Raw genomic sequence first — 18462 nt, forward strand, 5'->3', positions numbered from 1 at the left:
TGCGTCTTTGCGTTCCCGTTAGCACGAACACTGGTATTTCCAGTGGTGGCCAGCCCCTTCCCCAGGCTTGACAGACGTGGGCCCGCTGGCTCTCTGGCCTCCGAGCCTCCCATCTCCAGAAGATGAAACCCAGAGCAGCTACACTCGGGGTCCATGCTTCCGTGAGGTGTCTTCTTTCCATCCTGTGTTGTGCGCCCCCTTATTCCTGAAGCGTTTCTTGTATCATTGCCCTCCCTAGAAAGGATCAGAAAAAAAGCGAACACGAGAACAGTGGGAGCCCTGAAAGCCTCGGGGTCAGCTGGAAATGAGGGGAAGCTGAGCTTTGTTCCTGGTGGTGGAGAAGAGCTGCTCCACCTCCCAGGCTCCCTTCCTATGGGGAATGGAGAGGCTGGAAGGCCTTGTGGTGTGTCCCCCTGACCGCAGGCCTTTCCTGTGAGCCGTGGAGCAGTTGGGAAGGGAGCGCTTGACGTAGCTTTCTTGACTTCCTTACCCACCTAACTGATGGCGCTTGCTTAAAACCATGGGGAATTTCCAGCTTGCCTTACAGTATTTGATACAGCTATTAGAAGAGTAGTGTGATTAACAACAATATGTAATAAATATTTGCGTAAACATTTGTGCAAGGAGGTGTGGCCGACAGAGGGTCTTCAGCCACCTTCTTTTGTTTTATCCTCGCAGCACCCATTTATTGGGCATCTGGATGTCCAGTTCCGGCATCAGGCTCTGGAAATACAAGAGCCAATAGAATGCCAGTCTCCGGTGCAGACTTAATTGTCCTGTTTTATCTTACTCTGCTCTCACAGGACAAACTAATTCATGTGCTCAGTCGCGTTTTCTTTACCACTAGATTATAAATCCTAGGAAATCAGGTGCAGGATCATTTCCCTTTTTTTTTTTTAAACCCAAACACAACGTTTTTTCCCCTAAAAATCGACTTTAAAATATATTTATTAATCCTCCAGAGAAAGGAGAATGTTTCATGCTTACGTAAAGAGAGGGGTAAAGGTTTTCCTCACAATAGTTTTTTTTTTAAAGTATTTGGAAATGATTTCAAATTTATAAAAGTTGCAAAAATAATTGTACGAGGAACATTCCCCCTCCCCCCATTTCTTCCATGAACCTGTGGGGAATACTCATTCTACAGGGAATAGGAATCCTCATCAGAACGCCTCAGGGTGGTTCTGGAGAAATCCTCCTTAATTCTTGGTACCAGCTTCTTAGCAAACCCCCCTGTTATCTCAGTCATAAAATTGAAATGACTGTTTTTTATATTGGTGAAGTATAACTGCTCACTTTCAGAAACTTGTGCATTAAGGATCGAAAATCTGATTATGGCAAGAGGACGTGATGCATGTGTATTTTGATGGAGTTGTTTATTGTTAGGCGTGAACCAGTTAAGGAAATAGAGTTGGAGTTCAAAGCAGCTCTGCCTAGCTGGTTGTCAGGTACGTTAGCATGGCACAGATGGTACGTAGCAGTTGCTTATGGGGCCTTGTTGGATGAAATGTTTTCATCAAGTCCTAATCTTTTGTTAGTGAGCTCTTGGAACTAACACAGGTGCGAACTCACAACTTCTTTGCCAAATGGGTTGTTTCCCGTTTTTGGTGATTGCGAATAGAGTTGCTGTAAGCATCAGCATACTTTTTTTTTTTTTTTTTTTTTGACCCAGGTCTTCATTTCTCTTGGGTAAGAACCTGGGAGTGAGGTTGCTTGGGTCCTATGGTAAGTAACTTTATAAGAAACTGCCAAACTCTTTTCTAAAGTGACTGTGCGTCTGCATCCGTCAGCCATGTGAAGAATTCCAGTTGCTCCACAGCTTCCCCCGCATTTGGTATTGTCAGGAATATTTCTTCCCAATCTGTGGCTGTGTTTTCCTTTTATCCTGAGTAAATTTTGAGGTACTGTATCTAGACTTACAGATCTCTGTTTGCAGTGGGACTATGAAAGAATACCAGTCAGCAGTGTCATTTCTTCACATACATCCCACTTCCACCTTTTCTTCTGCTTCTTTTTCACTTAAAATACCTTTCCCATTCATTGCTTGGTATGGTGCCTCAGTGAAATTAACATAAGCTTTTCCCCAATGTTGAAGATGTTGAGGTCAGAGCTCACCAAGCTCGCAATGAAAGTATTTCAGAAGACCATTTCTAAATTGTTTTGGGACTCCATCACTTTCCATGCACAGTTTCTTTCTTTGTGGATTTTTGCAAGTGTGTGTAAATATTACATGAAGATGTTTTTGTTTTTAATATATATTTACAGTTTTGGTAGCTACTGCAAAAGAGCCCTCCAGAAATGTTTCCCCCCCAAATATTGGTGCATTCTTATCAAAGATTGTGAGAGTTAGTTGCCATTTACCCACATTTATAATAATAGTGGATAATGTACAATATATAATATTTAGTTACTGGTTATTTTCGAATCACATGCTTGTAAATTTCCCTGCAAGTTACTAGACTGTCACCTTCCTTTAAAGCAGAGGAACCACATCTCTGCTTAAACATTTTTATCCCCAGTACCAGTCATCCTGCATAGCACTTAGTAGGCGCTACATAATTATCAAATGAATGAATAATTAGTGAGTGATTCGCCTTTACAGAAATCTAATCATACTGATTCTTGTCAGTGACTTATTTCTTGAAGCTCCAGGGAGAATATGAAATGCCAGGCACTCGTCAAACTTGCTTCCTTGCAGTTTAACCAGTTGTTTTTCCAGAAAGCCGCATTTAGAATTCTATGAAATGAAAGTTCACAACTAGGTTTATGTCTATCAAATAATATATTTATCTGTACATAATGTTTCAATACATTTTTTAAAGATTTTTTTTTTTGGAGAATGGGAACAGGATTTTTATTGGGGAACAGCGTGTACTTCCAGGACTTTTTTCCAAGTCAAGTTGTCCTTTCAGTCTTAGTTGTGGAGGGCGCAGCTCAGCTCCAGGTCGAGTTGCCGTTTTCTAGTTGCAGGGGGCGCAGCCCACCATCCCTTGTGGGAGTCGAACCGGCAACCTTGTAGTTTAGAGGACGCGTGCTCCAGCTGAGCCATCGGGGAGGCAGCTCAGCTCAAGGTGCCGTGTTCAATCTTAGTTGCAGGGGGCGCTGCCCACCCTCCCTTGCGGGACTGGAGGAGTTGAACTGGCAACCTTGTGGTTGAGAGCCCACTGGCCCATGTGGGAATCGAACCGGCAGCCTTCGGAGTTAGGAGCATGGAGCTCCAACCGCCTGAGCCACCGGGCCAGCTCTGTTTCAATACATTTTTGAGATACAAAATTACATACATATTTTTAAAGATCATTCATGAGGATCATTAACATTTTCCTTTGGATTTCCCTGTCTTCCCATTTGAACCACGCTTTCTGCTTTTCTTTAATATGTATGGCAGAGAAAACTGAAATGGAGGTAGTGACATGAGTCAGCAGAAAGGTAAATGGAGCAACTGGAAATGTTTGTGAATCAAAAAAAAAATTCTCTTGCAAACAGGATTCTGCTTACAAGTTTGGTGTACAAATTTGACCTGTTTCAAAATAAGCTTTTGATGAGTTTGTATCCAAACCATTTCAGTGTTCTTTGACAATTTGTAGGAAAGGCTAAGTAGTATTTTTGTTTATTTGTAATTAGAAAATACTACACCTAATAATCTCACTTTTCAGATCTTTGATTTGTTTAATTGAGAAAGGATCTTGGGGATTCTGGCCCAAATATTTCATTGGGTCGTTTTAACATACAACATTTTTTTCTGAAGGTATAAAATTTGTATATTTTATGTGATCAGTGATTCTCTTTTTTTCAGTATATTTTTGGAGATTTTAGCCCTGATGAATTCAATCAGTTCTTTGTGACTCCTCGCTCTTCAGTTGAGGTAAGACAAAACTTTGTTTTATTGAGTATACATATATATAGATATGATTAGTGGTTATGTTTTATTTTTTAATTTATGCTTTTTGATAAGGAATTTACATGTACAGAAAAGTGCAGAGACTAATATGAGAAATGCCTGAATCCTCCAACCAGATTTGACTAATATTAACATTTTGCTATATTTATAAATAGCAAAGCATTACAGATATAGTTGAAGCCTCCATTCTACCCCTCTCCCATCTTATTCCCCTCCTTCCCCAGAAATAACGACTCTGCTGAAATTGGTGAGTATTGTTTTCTGATTGGTTTTCACCTTTTACTACATATGTGTGTATCAACAGATAGTACATTGTATTGTTTTATATGGTTTAAAATGTCACATAAAGGTTCCGTACTATATTAATCATTTCTAGTTTATTTTAAACTAACATGTTCTTTAGATTTATCTATACTAATGTATTTTGTTCTTGTTCTTTGATTTTAATTGCTAAATACCATTAATTGAACACACATCACAATTTACCTTTTTTTCTATTGAGGACCATTTAGGTCTTTAATTAGTTCTTCCATGATTACAAAAATGTTGGGATAAACACATTTGTCTCATGTTTCTCTGGGTTTCTCCAGGATATGTGCTAGGAATGGAACTGCTGGGTTGTGCAAGGAATAAACATGTTTAGTTTTACTAGCGACTGCTAACCTGTTTTCTAAGTGGTTTTGACAGTCTGCATTCTCATCAGCAATGCGTGAGATTTTTCTCTATCTCATTAAAAAACTTGCTAATTCTCAGTATAGGCATACTTAAAATTTTTGTTAATCTGCTGGCTTATAAATATATTCTCATTGTTTTAATTTACATTTCCCAGATTACAAACAGTTGAGCCCTGTTTCATTATTTTCATATGTCCACTGGCGATACATATTTCCACTTCTGTGAATTACCAGATCTCTATACGTATCTTATTCATATTTTTTATCAAGTGGTTTGTCTCTTATTGATTTATAGGATTAATATTTGGTTTTGCGTATTACAGGTATCTTTTCCTAGCATGAGGGCTTTTAAACTTTGCATATGATGCACTTTTCATTTTTTGCTGGGTAACGGGAGTGTATTTTTTGCTTTAATGTCAAATGTATTCACTTTTTTCCTCATGGTTTGTGGATTTTTGTTTTTTTTAAAAAAAATATCTTTAAGAACTTCTTCCCTTTTCTAAGGTAATAAAGACATTTGTTTTCTTTTAAAAGTCTTAAGGTTTTTGTTTTCCCTTTAGTATGTAATACAACTGAACTTGAGGTATTGATTTTTGTATATGTGTGAGGTGGGGATCTACTAACCCCTTCTCCATGGCAGTAGAACGTGGCCCTTTCTGCACGACGTACTGAGAACTTGGCTCTTAGGTGTAGCACCATCCTGTCAGGAGACACATCTCTCTATATGCTTGGTTGATTCTGGGTCCCTTGTTCTGTGGACCTTTTGCTTTATCTCTGTATCAATACCATACATTTTAATTGCTGCAACTTTATAAACAGGCCTCCAGCAAGGCACACACCTTCTTATACTTACAAATTGTTTTGGATTTCCTTCATTTTTAAGTCTTCCTTAGGAATTCATGGTCAGCACATCAAGTTACACGAAAAATCCTATCGAAAATTCAGTTGAAGTTGTGTTAAAATGATGGATTAATTTGTAGAAGAATTAACATCTTTATGATCGTTTTCCTAACCACTGTTGTGGTATATTTCTCTATTCATTCAAGCCTTCTTTTATGTTCATTCTTTGTGTGAGTAATGGTTTCTGTTTTAGTTTAATAAAAACTTAACCTGGAACATTTTTTCAGATTTATATTTAAATGTAAATACTGTTGAAATTGCATTGAAAAGGAAGAATGGGAGAAGTAAGTACAGTATATCAAATAAAATCTCAGTTAACGTTTAATGAGACCTAACTAGCCTTTTAGATCCCTTAATTTTAGATCCCTTCGTAAACATATATAATTCAGTTATATGTTTGCATGCATATTAAAAATTAATGTATGGAATTGTTTTATTTGGTAAAATGGAGCCGGATGAGGTAATTACTTAGGAGTCAAAAAGCCAGGATTGGGGTCTGGCTGGGTCACATGTGACCTCGGCTTGTTTTTCATTTTTCACCTTGGCTTCTTGGATTCTAGAAAAGTTTTCGAGTTATGGAGGTGGGATCAAGTGAGAGCATATTGAAAGCATTATTTAAGCTATACAGATGTAAGAGGAACATCTGTGTTTGTTACTTGGTTTCTTCTCTTTCACTTTAGAAAAAAGAAAATAAAGCTTATATCAGGTTTCATTTTAGAAAATGAATAAATTCAGTGCCATCTCCATCCCTTGGGTTCATTGATGTGAACAGTTATGATTTAAGGAATCTAAGGATATGACCCAGGACACAGTGAAAGTTAAATTATATATTGTATTTCCTAAGGCAATAAAATATGTCTGCATTGTAGAATTCTATAAAATAAGGATTGAAGTTTAGTGTTTCCTGATAAGAAAGCGGTTAATTAGGAAAAAACAGAATCAGATCCCATATTCCCCAAGCATTAGTGTTAATTGATGTTCTACTCTATATAATGTACTAATTATTCAAGTTTTAAATAATTTCTGTCTTTAAATCACAGTAAAATATGATGGTACTTGCCAGAACACCACAATCTAATTGCTCTTTGTGACTAAGGTTTTAAGAAATGATAAAGCTCAACTTCTGTACTTTATAAAAGCTTTTCTCAGGTGTGTGCATATTTGTGGGTTTTTGAGTGCCTGTTTGCAAGTGTCAGAATAAAAACATGCATTTTCCTGTGATATGAAAGTGGAAAATGTACCGTATTTCAAGTCTGAAGAGCTTGCTTCCTTCGTCACTCTGCCACTTAAACAGGCTCGGCGGTCTTGGACAGTTTCCTCCGTCTTATTATGCCTTTTTCAGAAAAAAATTTGAAAATGGAGAATGCTTATTTGCCTCAGAGAAATGTTGGGACATCATTAATGTGTGGTGTGATACTTAATGTGTAACAAATGTTAGTAGACTTTGATGGATGCCAATGGGAAAGTTATGTGAGACTTTTTATTTGCAGAAATAATGGCTGTGGCTCATCAAAATTAGTTATAGCCAGAAGTCTTAGTGTGTCTGGGCTTGTTTGAGCATGCACTGAGCATGCAGTGAGTTTGGGGGGAGGATATGACAAGTGTGTTGTGTATCAGAATCACATGTGGTCCAATAAGTCACAAAAAGGAAATATAAGCTAATTAACAGTTATCGTTCTCAGTATGTAATTATTACAATTCAGGGGTGTGGATTATAATAATATATAGGGCACGGACAGTTTAATGGGGTGAGGCATGGTTGGATCAGTGGATGGGTGAGCGATGTTATCTCACTTCTACCACATAATTGTTTGGACTTTTATGTCATAGGTAAAATAATTGTACCTCCTACATGCACAGTTCCTACCATGTGGCATAAATTAGAATCCAGCCCTATCCCTCATATACTTTTTGGCTGTTAGGAACTTGATAAGGCATTCTTTTCTCTACTTGGGGGCAAGAACTAAAACAAAATAAAATTTGAGAAATGATAGGGTGTTCAAATATAAAAACAGCCTTTCTACAAAAGCATCATTCCTGTCAACTGGGAGTTCTTTTGCCTCTCTTTTAGTTTGCTTGTTTGAAAGCTTGTTACTAGCAAGATAGGGTGGTCAGTAGTTTAACGGAATCAGAAGAAACAAATTCAGCCGATGAGATCTTAAATGTTAGTTCACACACACCTCGGAGATATTGCGGGTTCGGTTCCAGACCCTCTGCAATAAAGCAAATATTGCAGTAAAGCGAGTCACACGAAGGTTTTGGTTTCCCAGTGCATATAAAACTTAGTTTACACTAGTCTGGTAAGTGTGTGGTAGTATTATGTGTATAAACAGTACATACCTTAATTAAAAAATGCTTTATTGCTGTACACCTGAAATCTTTGTAACTTTACTAACAATTGTCACCCCAATAAGCTTTAATTAAAAAAAAAATAAAACCATTACGATTGATCAAAAAACCCCACTTTATTGCTAAAGAATGCTGACTATTATCTGAACTTTCAGTGAGCAATAATCTTTTTGCTGGTGGAAGATCTGCCCTCAATGTTGATGCATTTTTGCAATATCTGAAGTGCAATAAAGTGAAGTGCGATAAAACAAGGCATGCCTATATCCAGCTTTTAAAGGTAACTGATACCTTTTCTAAAGCTGTGCTCTAGTTTAGAAGCCAGGGTGATTTAAAAATGAATTTCTCCAACTGGAAAAAGTACAGTTGCAACTTACAAATAACTGTGTTTTGAACACCAGTCATAATCCTGTTATTGGTGTTCAAAAATAGGGAGAGAGTGCTAATTGTTCCTGAAATTTCCCAGACTCAACATTAGAGGCAACACATACACGTCAACTAGCTACCGAATAACAAGTCCAGACAGCACAGTACAGGCTGTAGGTAGGGGCACACCCACACGTGTGTGGAGGGATCAAGACAGTTATTCCGAGTGGTTTGGTGTCTTAAGAGATTTCAGAGGAGAAATTCAGGGTTTGTGAGGGTTTTTCGGACAGAGAGCAGAACAAACGGTGGCAGCCCCAAAAAGGTTTTAAAACATCACGTTATCGAAGGACCCAAGTCTTGTTTTCACAAGACTGTAAGCACTATTTCAAACTACTAACGTGATTTGACTTGTATCTAATATATATCTTGATTTCAGTTATTTTACATTGCTTAGTTTACATTTGTATTTGAGAGATTTTTATGTTTTGGCTTTGATTTTTAAATTTTGTACTCATATAAGTAGCTGTAGAAAGAGGAAACGGAACAATTCTTATAATTTATTCTGCTGTATATTTATTATGCCATAGAGTAACCGGTATCTTATGAGCAGTGGAGGTTTTGTTGAATTAAAGGTGCCGTATGTCTCTAGAGTAAAAAAGAAATGCGCACACACATACACCTGCGCACGTATTTTGTCTGGGCCAGAACTCATTCCAGCGTTCAGTAATTCCCACAATTATGCATTTACCAGACTAGTATATCAAAAATATTTAAACACACTAACAGAAAATGGCAGTATCGATCGCCCCTGAGTGTGCTGGATGGTCTGTTTACAGATCCTGCTTCTACCACTTACTAGATTTTGTGTAAATCAAGGGAAATTAAAAAAAACCCACCAATACACTTTCAGTGCCTTACAACTGTATAGCTTTCCATCACCAGGGGGCACCATAGTATCGTTGATGGAAAAAAAGAAGGTATTTTGTGTGTGGGAGTTTGCTGAACTTCTTTCATGACTGCAGAGGGACACGAACCTGATTTGTGGCTTCCTCAGATGCTCCTTTCTGCTCCGTAGTTTGTGCCAGTGGTCAGTGCTGGAGCACCTGGTATGAGTGTTTGAATGGTGTGGTCGGTCTTTGCACTTCAGGTGCAAGGCCAGATGTAGCCGGCACACAGAATGCTTTCTCCTTTTGTCAATATGATAAATACTGGGGTGCCCCCGCGTGGTGGAAATATGTGCAGCTCTGAAGGCCTGAAAGTGTACAGTTCGTTTTGAACAGCACTGCATTTTCTTAGCGGCTTATTTGTTATAATTCTCTGGGGAGAGATTCTACTTGGTAACTTGGAGGGATAAGCTTTTATCTCTGTGATTATTGAATTGACTTGCTGAGAGTCAATTGGAGAAATCAGCTGGAGGAAACCACTTAAGCCGTAGTTCTCTACAGCAGTGGACATGAGAACCTCATGGGGATCTCGGAACATTTCAGACTGTGGGATCTCCTGCAGGCACCGGGGCCATTGTACTGAGTCTTGCTCTGAGCAGACTTTGAAACATGCTGTGTGAGGGTGTCATTGTTTTGTTCTTTTGTTCTGACTTTGGGTACCAATTATTCATCCACTTTACCTTACCCTTTCCCATGCTAAACCTTCTCATCTCAAACACGTCTATTCAAACCATTTTCAACTCTTAGATTTTATGGAATAGCTAGGAAGGAGAAAACTTTGGTATATTAGTAATAGTACCTTCCTGCTTTTTGCAAAGAGGTCAAACAGTTGCCATTTGCTTGCTGTCTTCCAAACAAGGAATGTTTAGGAGAGCACTGTGTTCAAAAGGGAGCCACGATCCCCAGACTTGTCCTTCCCCTTGGGCTTTCTTTGCTCGCTGCCCGTGCATGGGCCCCGTCCTGGCCTCCGATGGCTGTGCGGACTTGTAGAGCTAGTGCACGTGGTGCAGGTGGTCCCTGAGAGTGACCGTTACTCGTGGTCAAAGACAGGTGGCTGGGGGGTTTATGGGCAGTCACGAACCGCCTGGGATGCGAAGTATGTACCGTAAGTATTTTATTGTAGCTGATTTCCATGTCCAGTGGAGTCCATTTTTATTTTTTGCTTCATTTTTGGATCTGGTTAATAATAATAGATATTTAAAAGCATTCGTATGTTTTTTTTTTTTTAATGAAGATGGTTTAATTTTACTGTCTCTTCATGTATTATTTTGGTAAAAAATGACATCATGAGAAGTTGTATGGATAGAGTTTTAATGAAGTGTTGCTTTCATAAGTTAGTATGTGTCAGGTTTTAACGTTTTGTTGGATTACAATGTGTTTTCCGCTTCTCCGTGCAGCTTCCTCCATACAATGGAACAGTTCTGTGTGGCGCACAGGCTCCGGATGAACTACCTGATGGTAAGCTAGTTCTCTCCTTCGTTTCCCGGAGCGGAATCCTGGCCATAGGTGCTGGGTGGGCCGGCTAGCTGGAAACAGTGTTTTCCGGTTTGTTCATACTTTGTGAATAAACATTCCCGTACGGCTTGATGTTTTTGTTGTAAACTATAGCAACTTTCCTCACTGTACCACTTTGACTATTGAATTAAATTGTAGTCTGTGCTTCAGAGTGTCCGGCGTTGAAGGTTTAGTTAAGGACATAGTTGTTCAGTTCTGTTTTTTTCTTAACAGTTCTCAGTGGAACAGGTATGTTCTTTATAGCCGATGCTCTTTGTCAGAGTTCTGAAGCCTCAGTCTGGTTGCGGAGGCTGCTGGGCCCCGAACTGGTACGTCTCTGAGCATGTGCCCTTGGCACCACCCCTCAGCGGCAGCTTGAAGCTGTTGTTCCTGCAGTTTTCCTTTATATCCCTGTCTGTCGCTAATGCTCTTGGGAATTCAGGTAACCTCCTCACCACCTACTCTGTTTTTTTGTTTGTTTTTTGTGTTTTTTGGGGGGTTCTTTTGGAGGGGAGGGTCTCTTGTCACAGACACTGAGCTGATTACTGGAGATGGTGCTTGTTGAGATGCAGAGAGCTTGTGTTGTTCAAGCGCCTGGTGTGTAAATAACAACAAGGTGCCATGGCCCAGGGCAGCCGACTAGACTGTTTTTCCGTTTGGATCATGTCAAAGGCCCTGGCTGGCCTTGGAGAAGCTGAAAGCTGGACCTTTTCTTTGAGAGCCAGGCATTCGGCTCCCTGTTTCGTTAGCATGGTCAGACCTGTGAAAGGGGTTTGCATTATAATTTAGGCTTAAATATAAACCTTGAAAAGATTATCCAAACTTTTTTTTTAATCTACAGTAAAATCAGAAAGTAATTATATCTAAAATTGCTAACAGTTTTATAAGAAACAGTGATGTCGGAGCTCATAAGGGAAAGAGCAATTCTAATGATGGCTTAGGATGAGAATAAAATAAACGAAGTTAGAGGGACCCCAGGCCCTTGCCCCACTGTCCAGCCTCTGGAGCAGCTTTTTTAAAATTGGAGTTAGTGGATTTCTCTTTGTCCATGCACTTTGCACGTAGTAAGCATGCTGTAGACGTTTACTCAGTATTTAAAAATGTTTCATTATTTTCCCGTTCCCATTATGCCTTTCTTTCCAGTTCAGTCAGTTACCCACCATCCTCCCAGTGAGTGGCATAGGCAGGAGATGGGAGGCTTCGTGAACTCCGCTCCCAGTCCCCAAGCCCTCAAGTTCTGAGTCCACCCACCTCTAATCCATATTCTTCTTCCTTTCTCATGCCACAGCCCCTCCTTCCAGGCTGTCATCCCTGTTCAGCTACTACTTCTTGGCTCTTTTTCTCCGTTCCCTCCTCTCATCCCACAAGTTCATCACTTATTCTGAAAACACAGCTGGAACCTGGTCACCTGCTTACACTGTTAGTGACAGGCCAGCTTAGAGGCCCCTTCTTTCTGCGGCCTTTTCTGTTGTCTTGTGTTTCCGTTACTTTTAGTTCTTTTAGTAGTGCCTATCCTACTGCACAGTAAAGGCTCCTGTACAAAATGCCTGCTGTAGGGGAGCAAAATTTGCTGCCCCCAAATATGCCATTTTGGCATATTGGTTATTTTGAATTAAATTACTTGAGAAAGAACTGATGCAAGGGCATTCTGACCCTCCTCTCTGTCCCTCTGAAAGCTGGAAGTAAATCTCCCATGTGAAAGTTACCCTCCCTGCACCAAGAGGAAATTATCTGCAGAGATAGGAAATTCAGGGCCGAGAAGGCTGTGTAATCAAACTGTGTAGTTTCTTCACTGGTTAGTACCTAAGCTTAAGATTCTTTATCTTGTCAGCTCTTCACAAATTTATCATTTCTTTATCTAAAAAGTGTAAAAGCTGCCTGTTTTGGTCATTTCTTTAGGTCCCATATCTGTGAGACCTCTGTACATAAGAAATTAAACTTGATTTTTCTATTAATCTGTCAATGTACTACTTAGAGCAGCCGAGGAACCTAGAAGGGTAGAAGGAAAATTTTTTTCTCCCTGACACTCCTTTTTAGACTGAGTTCAACTGTGGATGGCAGGGACCATAATTCTTTTTTGTGTGTTTAGCAGCTGCATAGTATCTGGAATGTTATAAACCCTCAGTATGTGTTTGGATTAATGATTTACAATGATTTATTCTGTCTCCCACCACAGTCAACTACAGCAAGCTCTTTGCAGGGCCTCCTTATCATAGCATGCTTTTTTATACCTTTGCCTTTTTTAGTCAGTTCCTAAAGCTTGAAATAGCCTGTACCCCCTATTTCCCCACCCCCAAATCCAGCTATCCTGCCAGTTCCACTGACCTTTCTGTAGCTTCTGATCAAAACTGATTTTTTTGTTTTGTGTCCGAAACTTCTTTTTGTAAAGCTGTTGAGGCCTTATCTTTCTCTCCCTTGCCATTTTGAGTCCAATGTGTTTGTCTCTCTCGTAAATGGAACTCCCTGAGGCAGAGACTTTGCCTTACTACTCTCAGTACCCATCCTCCCCACCCCCCAATAAGCACTTTACACATAGCATTGAATTGACTTGCTGAGAGTTAATTGGAGAAATCAGCTGAGGAAGCCACTTGAGCTGTAGTTCCCTACAGTAGTGGACATGAGAATCCCTTGGGTGCCTCTGAACATTTCAGACTCCAAGGGCCTCTGGGGCCATTGTACTGCCAGTGCTGCTCTGAGCAGACTTTGAGAAACACTGTGTGAGGATGTCATTGTTTTATTTGAGCTGGTTTTCCTTCCTATAACCAATCCACTGCCTGTCTGACATGAGCGTTGAGTTCCCATGTACCCAATATATTGATTGGGTTATGTAAAGCATGAGTTTGTAGGACTTCCTTCCACCGTCCTTCCAGCCTGACAGATTGGGCTTTGTCCTGCCCTCTGCCATAGAGTGCCATGCACACGTCTGTCCACGACGAGTGTTCCTGGACAAGAAAAGGAACTGTCTGGGATAGGAATCTGCCTTCCAGTGATGTGATCAGACGCTGTACGGGGTAAATGTTTTGATAATAACCACAGCATATTGTAATGGTTCTATTAATGTCACATCACGTTCTAGAAGGTTTTATGATATGATAAGATTAAGAACTGAGATGTGGAAGGCACTGTGTCTACGGGAAATAATCAAAATCTTGCACTCAAAAATATTGCACAAGCTGCAAGACACAGCGCATACTAATTTTTTTTTTGCATACTAATTTTTTAAGGGGGGGAAGTTCAACTATTAGGGTTTTTTTTTTTAAGGGGGTGAGTTCAACCATTAGGGTTTTTGTTTTTGTTTTTGTTGTTCTTTTAATTTTATTGGGGAATATTGGGGAACACTGTGTTCCCCCATCACCTCCAAGTCGTGGTCCTTCAATCTAGTTGTGGAGGGCGCAGCTCAGCTCCAAGTTCAGTTGCTGTTTTCAATCTTTAGTTGCAGGGGGCACAGCCCACCTTCCAATGTGGGTATTGAACCAACAACCTTGTTGAGAGCTTGCGCTCTAACCACCTGAGCCATGTGGCCACCCCTCCAGAAGCTCAGCAGCAGCTTGTTATCTTCAATCTAGTTGTGGAGGGCGCAGCTCTCTGGCCCATGTGGGAATCGAACCAGCAACCCTGTTGCCCAGAGCTCGTGCTCTAACCACCTGAGCCATCAGGCCGCCCATACTAATTTTTAATGTGAGTTCACAATGTGCACCACCGTCTCCAAAGGGTAGGCTCCACGTGCGGAGTGCTCTTCACTTCTTCAGGGACTTCCACTTGGATCCATGCAGCAGCATTGCACCCTCGAAACATCATGGAGTAGAGTAGGTGATGCCTGGAAGCAAAGGAGACAGTTTATCTTTAGGTATAATAATAGAGAAATTAACTTCTCTTTGGTGATCCTTTTCAAAATAAGGAAACAAAAATCAGTGCTTGGTGGTCAGAGGATTCAAATTGTCATATTTGTGACTTTATATAAAACTTGCGGTTAGGTGTAATTATTGTCAGTATTCTTTTTTCAGGAACTTCTTGTTGTTGTACACGTGTCTCCTCCTCTAACTCCAAGGGGGTGTTTTATCAAAACAAATGAAGAATTAGGAGACTAGGCTTCTGCCCATCACTAACTTGCACATAACTGGCCTCTCTCTGGGGCTGTTTTTTTTCCTTCTATAAAAAGACTTCCAAGGTAAAAGATATTCAGTTCTCGGTAACAGAACACAATTCTTTTGGTATGATATTTTTTTTCCTTGAAACACATGCCTTGGAAAAAAGTTGGCCTCTTATGCTAGGCTTGGTGAAATCTTCAGTTATGCATTAAAAATGAATTACACGGTGTATGTTCCTGTTTTTTCCTTAACTTCAAAATTTATAACTATTTTATCAGGTATAGGATGATATTGATGCTTAGTGTCTGTTGAAAGACAATGATTCTAAAACTCAATCTAATTTCCAAGATGTGAATTCTGAAGAAACATACATCTTTTTTTTTTTTTTAATTTTATTGGGGTGACAATTGTTAGTAAATTTACATAGATTTCAGGTGTACAATTCTGTATTACATCGTCTATAAATCCCATTGTGTGTTCACCACCCAGAGTCAGTTCTCCTTCCATCACCATATATTTGATCCCGAAACATACATCTTTGAATGAATGGGATATGTAGATTGTTGTCAATTGGGAGAGGAAGTATTGAAGGGTTCCGTGGGGATTTTTAAAACTTCGAGGTCCTGAAGTTTTTGGTATATTTGGAAGTGCCGTCACCGCCCATGGAGTTAATCTTGTAGGAATTCATTTACTGGACGATTACGTGCGTTCATGCAAGGCTGTTTTCAGACTTCAGTTAAGGTTGTTGCAGAGGTCAGGAAATGGATAAGTCAAAGCGTGCTTCTGAAGTGTACTTTTATACAGAAGATCAGTTCTTAGTGTCGTTTATACTTTTTGAATTATTCAGTTACACTAACTGAGAAGCCACGAATATAGCAATGATTTTAAGTCCCTAAGTTTGCTGTCATGATTTTTTTTTCAATTGTCTAAAAAATCTTATACCCTACTCTCAGGCATAAAGTAAGCCAGTAAAATCTCCCTCCCTTGGCTATCCTGAGAGTAGAAGATAAATATAGACTTCTGTTTTTTGTATCTCCAAATTAAATACAGTTTTATAGTTATTTATTCTCAGCCAACTCTTTATTCAACACAAATAAATGTCATAGCATTATTAATTAGGAGACTGTAAGGTTTCAGTTTTTAAAAAATAATTATTGATACTTTTATAGTATATGTAGCTGTGTTCTTAACTAACAGGATATTTACTGATCATTTTCTTTCTAAACAGGACAGGAATATCAAAGAATTGAATTTGGTGTTAATGAAGTAATTGAACCCAATGACACTTTGCAGAGAACTCCCAACTACAGTATTTCAAGCACATTGAATCCTCAGGCCCCCGAATTTATTCTTAGTTGCACAACTTCCAAAAAGACCCCCGATGACATAGATAAAGAAGCGAACTACAGCTCCATTGACTGCCAGTTCCCAGGCTCTGCCCTTGCTCTGGATGGCAGTTCCAACGCTGAGGCAGAAGTTCTGGAGAATGACGGAGTCTCGGGTGGTCTTGGACAAAGGGAGCGTAAAAAGAAGAAAAAACGTCCACCTGGATATTATAGTTACTTGAAAGATGGCAGCGAGGGCACTATTTCCACGGAAGCCCTGGTCAATGGCCATGCTAACCCGGCAGTCCTGAACAGTGTGGGCACAGAGGATGCAGAGTTGGGGGGGGAGGGGCCCTCACTGGGGACCCCCAGGACTTGTAGCAGCCCTCAGGACGCGGCGGACTTCGTCAGTGACGCTGCTCATGGCGGTTCTTTCCCTGGAGCCCTGGACAGCACTGCCAGGACTGCAGGGCAGCCTGAGGGCTGCCAGGGGCCTGACTTGGAACAATCCTGCCTCCCCGCAGAGGCTGGCAGGGACAGCCTGTTGAGGACAGCTGTAGCTCAGCCTTACGTTGGGACTGATACTACTGAAAACCTTGGCGTTGCTAACGGACAAATACTTGAAACCTCGGGTGAGGGCTCAGCTGCCAACGGGGTGGAGTTGCACAGTGTGGAAAGCCCGGACTTGGACCCAGCTAAAGCGGAGAGCGCTTCCCCTCCTGCCGACGCCCTGGCCTCTGTGGCGGGCGCCGCTTCCATCAGCCAGCCTGCTAAGTCATGGGCCAGTCTTTTCCATGATTCTAAGCCCTCTTCCTCCTCGCCCTTGGCTTCTGTGGAAACTAAGTATTCCCCTCCTGCCACATCTCCCCTGGTCTCTGAAAAGCAGGCTGAAGTCAAGGAAGGGCTTGTTCCAGTTTCAGAGGATCCCGTAGCCATAAAGATCGCAGGTATAGTTCAAAAGATACAGGTCGAAAGTGAAGATGGGAACAGATCTCATCGCCTGTTGAGTGAGAAGTTTGAGACAGTCTGGGCTTATAAACTGTGATGATAGATTGTTACCCACAGCAATAGTAAATTACCTGTGTTTTAATAGAAATTTTGGAAGAATACATGTGCCTTCAATATTATCAAAAAGTAAAGTAATATAAAAGCAAAATGGGAGGGGTTTTTTATACCTTTATGTTAAGTGAAAAGTCTATGTCTGCTACCAGTCCTTTTCTATTGACAGACCACGTTTCCATTTCTTGCCTTTTGATCCAGTAATTCTGCTCCATTGTGACTGAATAATGGACTTGTCCTGTCTGTTACGGCTGTTGTACACCGTTGGTATGGTCATCCCTGGTTTGGACTCACTTTGCACTGTTACTTTTTTATCTTAAGATACAAGAAAGCAGTTTGGGTTTTTCTTCTTAATGCCTGTTTTGAATTGAGTAAATGGATTTTACTCAGTTTTAGCCCACCAACGTTAGCTCTTGACACGGAAAGAAAAACTGGAACAGTTTGGCCCAAAATAAACGTTTGATTTTGAAGTGCTAAGGCTCAAAACTAGGACCAATGCACAATAAAAATGCAAAGCTACAAAATTTGCGGTTGTTTTTTAAGTTAAAGTAGGAAGTCAGAAATACAGGGCAGCATCTGTTGATATGTATCTGAGAAGCCAAAGCTATTTCTTCAGGTGTCACCATCCCAAGAGGCTGAGCAGCCCAGCCTGCAGATTCTTCCTTCATTAGCTGAGTTACATGACATAGGCTGTCTCATTTAGGCATCATGTGATGTGTTCTGATTGAACGTTTTGGAACACCTGGCAGCATTATCAGGATGAGGACGAACGCAGTAGCAGCAAGCTGCAAAAATGCACATCCTTTTATGAATGGTTAGAATCCCATCAGATATAAAACACATTCATTGGATGGCAGTGAGATGACAGCAAACAATACCTTTTTTTTAAAAAAAGGGAGCATTTTATCCCTATACGAAATGCATTATTTTGAATATTCTTCGTATATGGAGTTCTCTTGAGAAGATAACTGATAAGCCAATGATCATTTTGCGCATTGTACGTATTTTGAAAAGCCAGGTGATTTCTTTCCAACTTAGAATGTATTCACTGCATGGGAATGCTGTTACAGTCAGGATAAGACAGTGTACGTCTTTGTATACATCATTAAGTTTAAAGTTTATTTTTAACTTAGAATGAGAAGTGCGTGGTGGGATGCTTTTTAGTTTGTACATTCTGAGTTAAAATTCACGAAGGCATTGTAATTATACTTTTGTTCCTAAAAATTACTTCACAAAGGAAAACTCGTTCTTGGGAAATTTTCTCAGTCTTTATTTACGATAAGAAAGAAAATCTTCATTTTAAATGTTTTAAAGCATTCTAGTCATATGACCTTAAATGTGGTTTGATACATAGTTGGCTATGTTCTATAT

At 40.1% G+C, this 18462-nt stretch overlaps 1 protein-coding gene across 1 annotated transcript in view; it reads left to right on the forward strand.

Moving 5' to 3' along the window:
- The window catches only part of USP10 (ubiquitin specific peptidase 10), a gene marked incomplete at its 5' end in the record, with an annotated part of 61791 nt that overhangs the window by 18571 nt on the left and 24758 nt on the right, over nucleotides 1-18462 (forward strand). Inside the window, 3 exon segments of the mRNA XM_081032309.1 lie at nucleotides 3791-3859; nucleotides 10523-10583; nucleotides 15936-16979. Coding sequence (XP_080888435.1) covers nucleotides 3791-3859; nucleotides 10523-10583; nucleotides 15936-16979 — 1174 coding nt within the window.

This window comes from Rhinolophus hipposideros (assembly GCF_964194185.1).
Source record: "Rhinolophus hipposideros genome assembly, chromosome: 21".
NCBI classification, from domain to species: Eukaryota; Metazoa; Chordata; class Mammalia; order Chiroptera; family Rhinolophidae; genus Rhinolophus; species Rhinolophus hipposideros.